Here is a 15,239-nt window from a genome sequence, read left to right on the forward strand (position 1 = left end):
TAAAAGGGTCAAAATTTGAAAATTATTTGTCAGGATGGCTGTTCAACAACGGTATGTATATATGGTCAAACTCTGATTTTATCAAAACAGCCATCCGATCTTTATTTCAGTTGCACTTTTGAAACTGTGTGAAATTAGATCTCATATGGTTTGTGTATAGGCGGTCCAACAGAAAATATGTTCAATAACACTTCGGTTAATACTTATAACACAATCAGTAAACCTAACTTCATTCACTTTCTACCACCTGTACATGTGCCAATAATTAGTATATGTAACATGTAACTAGCATCTTAGATATACGCATATGCAAGGACTTATAATCCAAAGTAGGCATAATGTGTAGAGAATTTTTATTACCAAACCTTCCATCAAAACAAAAATCACTTTCCCTTTTTAAAGGTTCTACATGTCATGTAACTTTTCATAAACAAATGCTCTCCATCAATGAGACAGTACTTTCTTTCTGTATATCTCTATTCCTTACCAATATGGAGTTCCTCCATTTCTAGTAAGATACACTCTCCACTTGCAAAGCAAGTAGATGCAGTTAACAGTTTATAAGCTTAAGTTCAAGCTAAGCCATAACTCCATAAGCCACTTAAACCAATTACCATATGTCCCTTTCAAATCTTGTCTCTTGATATGATGTCTTCCTCAAACCCTTTCCCAAACTTCACTTCAACCTTTCTTGATCATGAAAAAGATGACCTTTACATCAACAGACTCAACCCATTTCTCTCCGGCGACTGTTTTCCGGCCAGTGATAATATTACTACAAGTAAACAAGCCGTAGTTCAAGAACTAGGGTTGGAACGACAGTGTGCTGAGTATAATCATCATGTCTGGTCAATAGTCACAGATAACAAGACTTCCAAGAAAGACTATCATAGCAAGATCCAAACCGCTCAAGGACCAAGAGATCGGAGGGTAAGATTGTCCATTGAAGTTGCAAAAAGGTTCTTTTATCTTCAAGATTTGTTAGGGTTTGATAAAGGAAGCAAAACCCTAGATTGGCTCTTTACCAAGTCCAAGATCTCCATTGATGAATTGATTAAAAGAAAGAAACAAAGCTCAAGTTCATCTCTTACCGACCAATCTGAAGTTGTTTTCATGGAAACCGAACACAATAAAGGGCGAAAGAAGAAGTGTGATGAAGGTAAAAGAAAGAAGATAATAACAAGAAAATACAAATCTGGATTTACAGTGAGTCAGTTAAGGGCAGAGGCAAGAGCTAGAGCTAGAGAAAGGACTAAAGAGAAACTGAATATTAAGAAGCTTGATGATGAGTCAAAGAGTGTTCATGTTGACTGCTGTTCTTCAAATTTACTACTTCAATCAATATTTTGGAACTCAGTTGAATCTCAAAACGATTATGGTGACAAGATTGGGGAGTCAATTATGGAAGATAAAATCTCAATGTTGTATAGTTATCAACACAATCTTGCTGTGTCAAATGATTCATGTGACAATTTTGATACATTGGAGGTACATTAACTATTTAAACACCCAAATATAGATAATATGTACTTAGATTACTGAATTTAGTAGCTTATGATTCCATTGATATGCTGCAGGTCCTGGTCAGCCAGCAGGCAGCAACAAAGTTCTAGTGATCAGCTTCTGCATTACTGCATATCACTAATTTGGTGAAGCTGGATTGATATTGTAAGGATGTAAGTCCATACTTATTGTTGATTATTTATAACCAACATGGTTATGATTATTGGTGTTTTGTTTGGTAATAAACAATCTATCAAGGTCATATATGCATTCCATTTATATGAATAATAACAAGATTATTGTCACTGACTATCTGTTTATGTTAATCGTTTCGGTTCCTATCAGTTTTTATGACTGAATACCTAGGGTACAACCTGATATGGTCAATGTTTGTTTGATCTCTTTCTTGAGCATGAAACTTAACTAGGGTTGGATGATTGGATCCTTGTTCAAAGATCAAAACTTTTGGTACATCATTTGGAATACTATGCTTGTAGCAATTTTACTTTCATATGAAATACAATCACTAATTTTACAACTAAAGAGACTACACACGTATTCAAATCTCTTTTATCCTTTTTGTATTTGATCTAGTGTATGTAATATGTTACAACTAGATCTACCACGACCCTATCTGTTTTACGGCTAAATTGAAATTCAAGTTTGAGACTTACTTCATAAATCAATTTGGTATAAAATTTCCTAAAGCTGATGAATATCATTAAGCTCAATATATTGTACGAAGCTTAACTACGTTAATCTAATCTGAAAGATATGGTATGTTTTAAGGTTTTCAAAATGGTTCAGTATTTATTTTGTTACACATTCATGTCCTGATTAGTCCTTCGTAAGGCTGTTAAAAAAAGATGGAAGTTCACTTGAAACTGGCTCCTCTAAGTAAACTTGCTTGCTAGCTTGTTTAATTTTTTTTTTTTAATTTAAAGCAAAAATGTTAACTCATAAAAGTTATAAACCAAATGTAACTATACGGTAGCTAGAAATCCTGTAGTCACTATATATTTATTGAGTAATAATAGTAATAATACAAACGTTAAAGAATTTAAAAATAAACGTGGCTCGAAGCATAGTTGTTAATAGCGAATAGCAATCAATAGTGATTAACTACCTATACGCTACATAACGATAGCGATGAAATACCGGGCACTATTTGATGTTTAGTGATAAGGTATTAATTTTTTATTAAAATAGTGGCTTCATTCACAAAATTGAGTGTTTAATGTAGAACTGGTTGAGATTGGTGTTGTTTAATCTATTATAGTATCACACCAAAAACTCGGTTTTGGGTATATAATAAAACCCCTAATTATCGCTATATCACGCTTAAGGCACTGTATGTAAGATAGCGGGAAACAACCGCTTTGCCATGATGCATGCTATAGCGAGCGCTATCATCGCTATTAATAACTAATGCTCAAAGAGCCAAGAACTGACTTGAGTAGAGCTCAATCTCAACATTTTAGCTCGTTAAGATAACGATCTGAGCCATGCTTGCTACTTGATTCTACCTGTTTAAAACCATAGTCTTTTGTTTGCTTTGGGAGTGGATGCTTCTGGTTCTCAGATATATAATAATTGGTTATTTGTTTATAAAATTGGGCATATACACATACATGCTGTCAAACATGTTAACGTATATGGGGTCATGGGGAATGCAGTCTGTGTAGACATTTGATATTATGTGCTGACACCCGACTCAAAATCTTTTGTATGATCTGAATTTGTTTGGTTGTTAAAATGTTTTTCATGCGTACTGATGATTGATTAGACATCCAAAAGCTCTTGTCCCATTTGTCCATTGGACTAATTATCATTAACATCTGACTTTAATTGCATTCAAGTGTCCATGAAAATCACAACACTTTTAAGTCATTTAATTCTCATATAATCCACAAAGCTTGATAATATGTGCTTGAAATGACAAGATCTATGTATTTAGAGTTCTTGAATTTATCCATTGCCTATCAATTAACCACACTTTTTAGTCACTGATTACCATGAATGTACTGGAGCTCCCAAGAATATATGAACAGTAATTCTAGAGAAAGAGATAAGAGAGCTTGGGGAACACAAAGAAATTTGAAGAGAGTTGCAGAATGGATGTTAAGTACTGTGATTACGATGTGAGTTGTCATTTCTGTTAGTTCCCAGTGGGCAGTTTAGTTATCTTTTGTGCTTTTTTAACAAGGATGATCAGTGAGACTTAAGTTTTATTATTTCAATGAACATTTTACAGCTAATGACACATCCGCCAAACCCTGGCTAGTAAAAATAATGTTAAATTGCCAAAACAGCCATAGGGTTGTTTCTATTTCTAGTTTAACCCTGAAGTTAATTTGTTTCCTTCTTGTTGATGTATTTCATCAATAGTGGATCCATAGTGGATCCAAAATTTCTTTTAAGTGGATTTACATTTACTAGTTCGGGTCGGTTTAATGGTTCAGTTTGTTTCGACAGTTTGATTTGGTTAAGTTCTATCACATAATAAAAATACCATACAATAATAAAAAACAAACATGGTCATTAGAATTAAAAAATACATAATATATGTTAATGTTCATATATGCATACAAATCAATTTTAAGCATTACTAATTGTCTAATTATGGTAACTAGTTTAAAAATATATAAAAATAACAAATGTGCTTAGAGTGAGCATTGTGTAAGGCCAAAAATGTGACTTACGATATCAAAAGAACGAAACCCATTAAATATATTATGGTCAATTAATAATTAAAGTGGGCGAAAAATCAAGATACGAGACGAAAGCTTCGGTACACGTGTTTAATTTAAACAGGGAGGAGATCTTCTAGATTGTATGGTTTTAGCTATAAATAGAGAACACATGTTTACTTTTGTGTGTTTTTGTATGGTGTTTTCACCCACCCAAGGGGAGCTCACCTTGGGTGGGATCGGTTCGTTTAATATTATAAATCTTTTATTCGATAACGAGATAGTTCGTTTATATTATATTTATTTGTTTTCGTATGATCGTTTGATTTCACTGCACTCGTCTTGCTCGCTTATTAAGAACAAAATCTGTTGGTTTATGTCGGATCTAGCGTTAGGGACCTGTACATTGAAACGATGTTCTCATGTAAGGAGCAAAGGATGAATGTTTACCATTAGACCAAGGTTACACTTTGTTAATGGATTCACTCATAAAATATATGTGGTTCACTTTCACTATTTGTATTGGCGTTCTATATAAAATCTGAAACTTAGTAGGTTCCTGCTATGCGACGTACTAATAGAGATTGAAGGTTAATCACGTTGATTCTCAGAATACTCGCGAAGATCATTCCCCAAACCCCCCAAATTCGACCCAAAAGTCAAGAATTTGAAAAGACAAAGTAATATTATTCAATTCTGATCAATTATCAGTCACAAACATTCATAGCATATTAATAGAGAATCCGAAATGAGTTCTCTCGGGCAAATGTCTTTCTTATTGGGTCATCATGTTGAACAGAAAAAAGACGGAATCTTGATCTATCAAGAGAAATACGTCCATGAAATTGTTCAAAAATTTGGATTCAAGTATTCTTCACCATTTCTCACGCCGATTGCTACAAAACCTGTGTTGGCTCCTAATCCATCAGGAAAGCCAGTTGATCAACACCTTTACATGTCCATGATAGGCTCCCTGATATATCTCACTGCAAGCAGACTTGACATCATGTTTCATGTTTGTCAGTGCGCTCGGTATCAGTCTGATCCAAAGGAATCTCACATGACCGCTGTAAAGTGTGTGTTCCGGTATCTCAAGGGAAAACCTCATCCGGGTTTATGGTATCCTGGAAACTCTCTTTTGGAACTACATTCTTACACCGACATCTATTATGGAGTATGCAATCTTGATCGAAAGTCGACTTCAGTTGATGCTAGTTTATGTGTGATAGGCTAACCTCCTGGAAATACAAGAAACAAGTCTCGGTCTCCACATCAACTGCTGAAACTGAATACATTGCCGCCTCCGGCTGCTGTTCACAGGTGATCCTGGATCCAAAACCAGCTGCTACATTACGTTTTGATTTTTTTTACCCCCATCAAGTGTGACAATGAGGTGGCGATAAGTATTAAGAAAAACCCGATCCAGCACTCAAAGACAAAACATATCGACACCCGAATGCATTTCATTCGTGATTGTTTTGACCGAAAACTTGTTAATATCATAAGGGTTCACTCAAATTACAACTTTGTTGACCTCTTTACAAAAACTTTCGATCGTGCCCGATTTCTATTTCTTGTAGAGTCACTTGGCATAGTCTGGTTGACTAATTTTTTTATTCTTTTTTGTTTTAAATTTGTAAATATTTTTGAAATAGTCACAATTTTAGAGGAGAAATGAGTTCAGTTTAACTTACCAAAAAGACTTTCACTTTGTTTATGAAAAACTAAAATGAGTCATTTGACTTGCCAAAAATATTATATATTTTACAATTTAAGAAAATCAGAAAAATGTTTCAAAAAGTATCATCCCGCTCAGAGGGAGCTTTTGTTTAGAGGGAGTCGGATATTTAAAATTATAAAATTTTGAGAAATCGATCCGAATTTTGGAAATTGACAAGAAATTATCCCTAACGATCCTAGTACATGAAAATAGCATATCAAAAGTCTACAAGATCGTCCCTTGATATGTAGATAGGCTTGCCAAATGAGTAAGTGTCATATTGATATAAACTTAAATACGCGCCTATACTAGTGGTTAAACATTCATGAAGCGGTTACCGACTCCAAAATAATGTCATATCAATGAAGACAGAAACGTAAATAACAAGTTATACCCAAATCTCTCTTTACCTGATCACATTTGTCTTATGTATTCTTGTGTCAATTTCATTTTTTGTCAAGAAAAGCGTCAAGAAAAGAAAAGAAAAAGAGTCAGAAAAGAGAAGTAAAAGAAAATTCAAAAGAAATCTGTCTTAGGATTTTTGTCTTCTAATTTATTTCTTTCTTTATATTGATTCAAGCCTTGGACTTTCTAAGTTTGTAGTCATACAAGATCTTATTGTTAAGGCCCTGAATCTTCTGCTTTGTTTTAGTTTTAGTTTCTTTCTTTCTGTTCAAGCCTTGGACTTTCTCTGTTTGTAGTCATACCATGCCCGATTGTTAAGGCCATGAACTTCTGTTTTTATTTTAATATTTCTAGATAGAGTCATGTGTCCAAAATAATGTTTCCAAAGTGTTACTAAGCGTACTGTGATCAAATAAGAAAGGTTTAAGTCAAGTTGAGGTAATGTGTGAAAGAAAACTAAGCTTGACGTATGATGGAGTTTGAAATTTGTCGGATTAAATGGGAACCACACAAGCATTGTTCCTAATACATACCTTAACATGTCACGTTGACATCAAAATATTTGTTATGTTTAAAGTGGACATAATATATCTACAATGGACTTTGAATTATTGGCAAAATAATATTGAAATTGAAGTGTGATCTAAGACGTTATCGATAAATGTGTTTCCATGTTGTGATCTTTCTCGCAAAACATTGAAGTCGTTAGAAAATTTTGTAAATATTTTTATATATAATATTAATTTCATCTTTACTCTAATAAAATTTTTAATCTATGTTTTCTTTGTATTTTTTTAATACTTGTTGGTTTTAAAGTTTTTAACTTCATATTTAAGTATATTTTATCTTATTTTATTTATTTTTTGTTTTATTTTATATTTCAGCTCTTATTTTTTTGTTGAAACTTGTTTTAGTTTGTGCGTTAAAAGTCGTTAATGCAAAAGTTGTTAAATGAGTAAATCGACAAAAGTATACTTTGTAAATAAATAAAGTGTTCGGATTCGGTGTAAAATATTTTTTCAGGTTTAAATCTCTAAACATTTTCAGAGTTGGAGGGTCGGGTGTGTAAAATAGTTTAAATCTCGAATCGTTTTAACCATATCGCGAGATAGGCTTACCCTATATAAATGGGATTTCAAAATATCTTTCACTTTATTCACACACTCCAACGTTATCCTCTCAATCCTTTTTCTCTCTTTAAAACACTTCTACCGCCACCACCGCCTCTATCCTTCAAACCCAATTCAATCAATCCGTCTAAATTTGTTTTCATACGTACGCTTGATATTCATCATCAATGAACCCTTCTTCATCGGTAAATCTTTTAAATTTGTTCAGATCTGTCATTTTTTTTCTCTCGATGGCTCAGGGGGAAGCCGTCGGAGGAACTGTAGGACCATTATATGTTGTTTGTAGTCAATATCATTGCTTAAATCATTTGGTCGACATCAAAGACAACCCGTGGGTTGATTTAATTATGTTTTTACATGCTTTTGCATAGTATTTAGATTTCTAGAGGTTTTCAGACTATTTTGGGTACAATTTACCCATTTTTTGTTTGAGTTTGGGTTTGAAACTGCTCAGACACTATTATCGGGGTTAGGCTACCCTCGTAGTAAAAGGAATTGAGATTATATCATATTGGGATTCTGAGTTGATTTTGGTTGTGTTCATGATTGAATTGAATCGAACCTTGATTCGATTCGATTAGAATGGAAATTGTATTACATCAACATGCTCTGTAATCAATGGCTAAAGAAATCGAATCGATGTACAAAGCTAAAGGAATAGAATCAACTAAACAATCTAACCGAATCGACTAAATAGTATAATCGAATTGACAGAACAATCTAATCGAATCGAAGTTAAAACCTAAATGAATTGAACTTTATTTTAATCGAATCGAATGGTCATTCGATTAGATTGGTTTTCAAGACTCGATTCAATAAATCAAAGTCTATTTAAAACAAATCAAACGATCATTCGATTCGTACTGTTTTTTAGACTTGATTCGATTGGTTCTCATCATATTCGATTCAATTAAAGTTCGATTCGCTTCATTCAAGAAATTGACTCAATCGATTCGTTTTATCCATACTCGATTCAATTCACATGTTAATAGTTAAGATCTATTTTCACGCTTAATTCGATCTGATTCGTCTTGAGTCGGTTCATTTTAACTTGTACAGTTTTTAGAACAGGTCTTGTGCATATGTTATTTTTTTTGGTCCTAATGGTTTGTTCTATATGTGTTTGCAGCATCATAACATGTACTGTCCCTTGGATCTTCCAATGAAGAAAAAGCATAAAGTATTCACTTCAATGATAAAGGGACTCCGGAAATGTCCTCTTATGCATGTTATCTCTGCTAACCCGGAGATACGTAGTTGTTGGATCAAGGAATTTTGGACCAATGCCAACGCAGTCAAAGATGGAGATGGAATTAACACTTAAGTGGCTGGTAGAAAATTAGTTGTGAAGAAGGAACACATAAGAAGTGCACTAAGCATCAAGGATGCTGCTGATCACTGGTTTGACAAGATTCAAAAGGAGGATCTGGAGGAATATGCGAGTGATATTGGCTATGATACTACCTGGACCATATGCAAAAAGGAGACATTTGCCGCCTTACTGGAAATTTCTTTTCCATATTATGGCAAATTGTCTCTCCGATTAGAAAGGTGGCTTCGACAAGATAAAGCTTGAATGGGTTGGGGTTATGGCTGCTCTTACTAAACAAACTCAGTTCAACAACTCCAAATGGTTCCTCAAATGCATGCAGTCAAATGTTCTGTCAAATAAGAAATGGGCATTGTATCCTCAATTTGTTCAGCTATTACTTTACACAATGATACCTGATGTTCCAAGGCCAGCTTATCCAAAGAAGTTTGACAAGCAAGGAAGCGAGTTACGGCCTACCGAGCCACACCATGCAAAGATGGTGAGACAGACTGTCTTTAAGGCAATGTTGGAACAACCAGTCAGAAGTGGTAACGTGTACCTAGGTGAAACCTCGGGTCATAATTTTGGTCAGTTTGTTAAGACTGAGCCAGATGATGAAGAAGTTTAAAGTGAAGGAGATGACGACAGTGATGGTGATGATGGTGATGGTGGTGACGGTGATAGTGGTGATTATGATGCCACATAAATGGATACGGAAATCGAGGGGAGCATAAAAAAAAAGCTTCACGATCAACGGTTGGAAGATAAGAATAGGAAGGCCGCCAGCAAGCCTTCTACAGATGGTCCTTCTCCTGCTGCTGTTGATGAACTTGCAAGGCCGCTAAAGCTACTAAAAAAGCTAGCTGACTCCCAAAAGTCAACTCATGAGAAGATACCGACTTCACTCAAGGTAATCCTTACTTCAGTGCCTTCCATTCCCACTAAGACCCTAACCACACCTCAACCCAATCCCTACGTATGAACAACTGAGGCCCTAACCTGAACCTTAGCTGCAATGAAAGAAAAGCAGTTGAAAGTTCCAAAAACCAAAACCAAAGCCAAAACCAAGACGTACCAAGACCAAATCCATTCCTTTAAACCTTCAAGATAAAACCATAACCCCTCCTGAACACTAACCTCACATAAAGACCAACCTATCCAAGGATTTAACTTACCAAATATAATCGACACAACTTCAATGCCTTTTCGTCCCTTATTCAACCATGCACCTATGACCACCATGTAACATCCTAAAATATCCTAATATTAAATAAAGAAAAGTCGTGTTAAGTTGTCGTGTGTTAAATGATTAATTAATATCAGACAATAAAAGATAATGGACTTGGATTAATTAATATGGATTAAAGGGTAATGGGCCTTGGGTCCATGGGCTTTAAGGAGTATAAATACTCCCTTAAACCACCCTAAAACCCTAAACCCCCATTTCTTTCCATCTTATTCTCTACACACTCAATAACACACACACCTTCATACTTACATACGGCCGAGAGAGAGGAAGAGGGTGAAACGACCAACGAGCATCGAATAGTAATAAATCTCTAATATACAAGCTAGATACAAGATAACCAAGCAAAACGTGACCAACCGAACGCATAAAGGTATGTCCTTTACCTTTAAAGTGTATGTTTTTAGGATCGCTTAGCCTTGAAACTTAAACATAGAGTAAATCGGGTCTAAACGAAACGTAAAGTAGCAAACTTGACGTTGGAAACGAACTTAACGAACCTATGGCTATGTATGGCGACTTGTATTTAACGTTGTTAAGCTTAAAGGTCCAAGCTTTATAGTATATACGGGTTACATATGAACGAAAACGGTTGGGAAACGTTAGTGGGTGATGTCGAACCATAACAAGGGTATTAAAAATCACGAAAGGGCTTGTTAAGATTGATAAAAACCAAACCCGTAGCTGCTACTATATAACTTTGCCTGCTGACTAAGTTCTCTGGCTATAACTTCGCTTGTTGATAAGTCATCCTATCAACAAGTTCGCCAGCTGACCAAATTCGCCTGAAATAAGTTCGCCAGCTAATAAGTTCGCCGGCTGTTTAAGTTCGCTACTGTTTAAGTTCGCCATTGATAAGTTCGCTACTGGTTAAGATCGCTTACACGTATGTTCGCTTACATTTATGACCGCTTGCGAATACAGGAGAGTTAAAATAATAAATTAAAATCCTAATGAAAAATACGTTAAGACAGTTAATGAAAATAAATTTTTTCCAAGCTGACCTGGCAGCTTAACCCCATCCAGGGGCTCTGCCCCTTGGACCCCGCTAGGGGCTGCCGCCCCTAGAAACTCGCTGCCAGGGGCGCTGCCCCCGGACCCCCTGTTCGTAGTGGGTTATATAAATATAGAAATACGATATGAGTAGTATTAGTAAATTGATACGTGTAAATATTATACAGTTAGCCGTGCACAGCTCAAGAAAGGGATTACGATTAACGGTGAACGTAACCGCATTAAGGTGAGTTTCTAGCCCCATTTCTGTGTTATGTTTTCGGGGCTGTGTGCATACTCGATGTGATTTTTAATACATTTATCCTAAGTGATAAGTATATGTCTTATGTGATTATGTGAACGGTAAGAATGATTGCTTGCCGGTACATGAACGATCTTCGGATATTGCACGTACTGTCAAGTTATAATGCTATGTACGAAATATGAATGATATGTATTTACGTTATGAAAGGTAAGAATGATTGCTTGTCGGTACGTGAACGATCTTCGTATATTGCACGCACTGTCAAGTTATAATGTTATGTATGGACTATGAACGATATGTATGTATGTTATGAACAAATGTAAGAGATAGAAAGGTAGAAAAGGGACTGGATCCTAATAATATCCAAGGCAGAAAAGGGACCGAGCCCTTTAATAATCTCGAGGCAGAAAAGGGACTGGACCCTAATAATATCCAAGGCAAAAAAGGGACTGGACCCTAATAATATCCAAGGCAGAAAAAGAGATCGGACCCTAATAATATCCGAGGCAGAATATAATAGAGTAAAGTAGAATTTGAGTTATTAAAGTATGAATGAAAGAATGTATGTATGTAAAGTATGTGATGTTATTGACTAGAACTCACTCAGCGTAGCTGACTTTTAGTATGCACGCAGGTAAGTAGGATGAGACAGCTGGCTTGAGCGGGGAGGCATGGCAGAAGAATAAGAGTCTGGCATCTGAAGACCTGTTATGTTTTATAATTTATGTTTTTATTTTGAAAGACAAGAAGAATGTTTTAAGACATGTTTATGATTTGATATGTGATGTTTTATGAATTTTTATGTTTCGCGTAAAGTTTTAATTAACTCTAATATTTAGAACTGCGTTTATGAGTAAATCCAACACCAAAGTAGGGCTACCGGTAACGGGGCCTTACACACCACACAACCAACCTAAACCATATCCTGTCCCCCACCTACCCAAGCCTTAGGATCCCCGACATTTTCCCTAACTTCACCTATAAAACATTCCTCACATTGGGATTCTACTTTCCTATCATCACCCACAACCCAAGTCATACCCACATCCACAACCATACAAACCCAAACTACTAGCTTACCTATAGTCATGCCTTAAACTCTTCCAAACCAAACCATCACTATGCCCACACAAAGAACCATTCCATTCACACATTCAACTATCCTTACACCTAGACCTATTTCCCAAAGAATGTCAAGGCAACCTGTAGTTTTCCGAGAATATATCCTTGATATGATTAAGGCATTGGAGATCTCGCATGAATTAAGGGTCAAGCGGAAACATCTTATGATCCAGTTCGTGAAGGATCAGCAGAAAATGAGTGAGAAGGTGGTTGTAACATTCGTCAATTTTGGGTTCTATTTGTATTCGTTTAACACGTAAACCGACCCGATTTATATCCCGAACATTCCAAATTTATAAATTATTGGATTTTATGTTACTAAATCATTCCCACATTTTCAATTTGAAAAACCCCTTTTACGGATTCGAAAATGCCTTTAAAACGCTTAAATTACATCAAAAATGAACTTCCGGAACGCAAAACGAACCACGCAAGACGAGCTGACCAAACCCCACCTTCATGGGCACGGCGCCAAGCGGCCATGAAGGCTAGAGCGGTCGCGCGTGGTGGCCTCAGGCCTGCAGATTCGTTTTTTTTTTTTTTTTTTTTTTTTTTGCTTTTATGCTTTCTTGTGTTTATAACCAACCCATTTTCATGCAAGACTCTTTAAGCTTGACCATTTCAACTTACCCTATATATATAAACCCATCTTCTTCATTTTACATTTGCTCTTACTCCAGATTCTCTCTCAATTCTTAAGATCTAAAGGTTGTTCTTCATGTTCCTGGTAGTTTGACCTTCCAAAGTCAAACTAACCATATTCTTTCATTTCAACTAACTTGCCCTTATTAATACTTGAAGCTTATGGCACAATATATATATATATATACACCCCTTTTTACCTTTGTTAGTTACTTATCCGGCCCCGGTTGGTTAAGTTTCGGACCACGTAAGGCAAGGCTACATGGAGGACTTTCGTGGTCTTTGTTATATATTTTCCGCACCTAACAATCTAACTTTATTATTGCTTACTAACCATGATTAACTTATACTTATCTTGCTTATTAATCAAGTTCCATGGTTATGGGTTCTAAGAGTCTATGCTTCAGTTTAACCATAAATAGCTCTAGACTGTAAACCGAACTTTGTTTACTAGTTTTGTTAAATAATTGTTTAAAACCTGCTTATTGTTAGATTTAAGTTTCAAAAATCATTTAACAAGTTCTTTGATATTTGGGCATGTGGAAACCATCTATGAACTTATTGTGAGATGGAAACCGAACCAAAACCGAACTTTCGTTTAAAGACTTTATTGTTAACTTTTGGGTTGTAAAACTTAAGTTTCATCATTTATAAATTATTATACAAGTTCTTTGATATTTGGGCATGTGGAAACCATCTGTGAACTTATTGTGAGATAGAAACCGAATCAAACTGATTTTCACCCGCTTAAGACACACAAGTGCATGTGTTTTTAGCTATCAAGACTTGTATAAATCTTTAAAAATACTTTATAAACTGATTTTAATTATTTTCTTAAGTACTTGGAAATATTGGATCCAACTTGATCTTATAACAAAGCTTGGACCGACAAAACCGAACACTCGCTTAATGGACGTTATTAGTTCTAAAACAATAGAACTACATACTTGGTTAAGTCTTATTAAATTTTATTGAATTATCTCATAACATTCATTATTTTGGAAAGTTGACTTTGGGTTTGACCAATTATCAAGACCCGAACCAACAACCCGAAACACTCGTTATAACCCGTTTTAATATTTATGTTATAAAGGGACTTGCATTCTTGCATTTTTATCTGATGTGCGAAAATATATATATAAATAAAACACGAATCGCAACTAAGCTTTAAAAAAAAACAAACAACCTATCTTAATTCACACAAACGGCAAGTGTACCGGTCACGTATAGCAAAGATCAGAAAAGTCCGGATATCGAACTCGAAGACACGTGAGAACGGCTCAGATTTTAAACCCAAATCCAAGTCCTACCTTAAAATATTTCTAATTGATTTTATTATTTTTTTTTAATTAATTTAACTAACTTACTTAACTTAACGAAACTGACAAGAAAACTTAACGAGGTTTTAACAAATATGGAGAAACAACTACCTAGGCAAGAATCCTATTGACGGTTCAACGGCTAACGGAATTAACTAATCACACGACACAAGGATCTTAAAATAATTAACTAAGACTTATTAAAGTTCGTTAGATCACATCTCGGTCTCACCAACTAACCCTCACAAATCTAAGGAAATTTAATAAATGCATCGGTAAAAATATTACTAAGGTACCCTACTAACGCATCTCCTCTAGGACTCAACGACACAAAACCCACTTAAAATTGGTACTAACAATTATAGAGATTAAGGGGTAACAATATCTAACCCAATCTAAGACACTTATTTGCACGCAAAACTAAACCGGATAAGACCAAAACTCGCTCTCGCGCAATTCTAACCTAACCGAATAAAGACGCGAGACAAACCGACTCCCTATTACCTCTCGGTCGCAAGGAAGGTGAAACTATTGAATTTTAATCAATAATTGCACTCAAGATTCTGATGGTCGCGCTAACCACAAACAGATAAAAACACCGAGTCTAGGACCTAAACGTAAAACCCTAACCGAACGACAGACAATCAATCAAAGTAATACGCTGAATCAATAAGCAATAATTATATAAAGACAATATTTAACACATCAAAGATTAAATTATATAAAGCTTTCAATAATAATACGTCGTGTAACTAGTCAAAACTAAATAAACCGTCAAACAATGTCAATAATCATCAAAACCTAGGTAGTGCAAATATTTAGCCAATAATCATAACCAAAGAAAACTTGACAGATTCAAAAGTCATAATCATCATATCAAGAATTATAGAGA

The 15,239-nt window shown here is 35.1% G+C and overlaps 1 protein-coding gene across 1 annotated transcript; it reads left to right on the top strand.

Annotated features, from left to right (window-relative positions):
* Positions 1 to 282: 282 nt before the first annotated feature.
* On the top strand, positions 283 to 1,831 carry LOC143550070 (transcription factor CYCLOIDEA-like). The gene has a single exon (XM_077040804.1). The coding sequence runs from the start codon at positions 646 to 648 to the stop codon at positions 1,495 to 1,497; it is 852 nt and encodes a 283-aa protein (XP_076896919.1). The 5' UTR covers positions 283 to 645; the 3' UTR covers positions 1,498 to 1,831.
* Positions 1,832 to 15,239: the final 13,408 nt, after the last annotated feature.

This window comes from Bidens hawaiensis, unplaced genomic scaffold (assembly GCF_021521415.1).
Source record: "Bidens hawaiensis isolate Kalapana, Puna unplaced genomic scaffold, B.hawaiensis_p1.1 tig00015920_1, whole genome shotgun sequence".
Classification (NCBI taxonomy): domain Eukaryota; kingdom Viridiplantae; phylum Streptophyta; class Magnoliopsida; order Asterales; family Asteraceae; genus Bidens; species Bidens hawaiensis.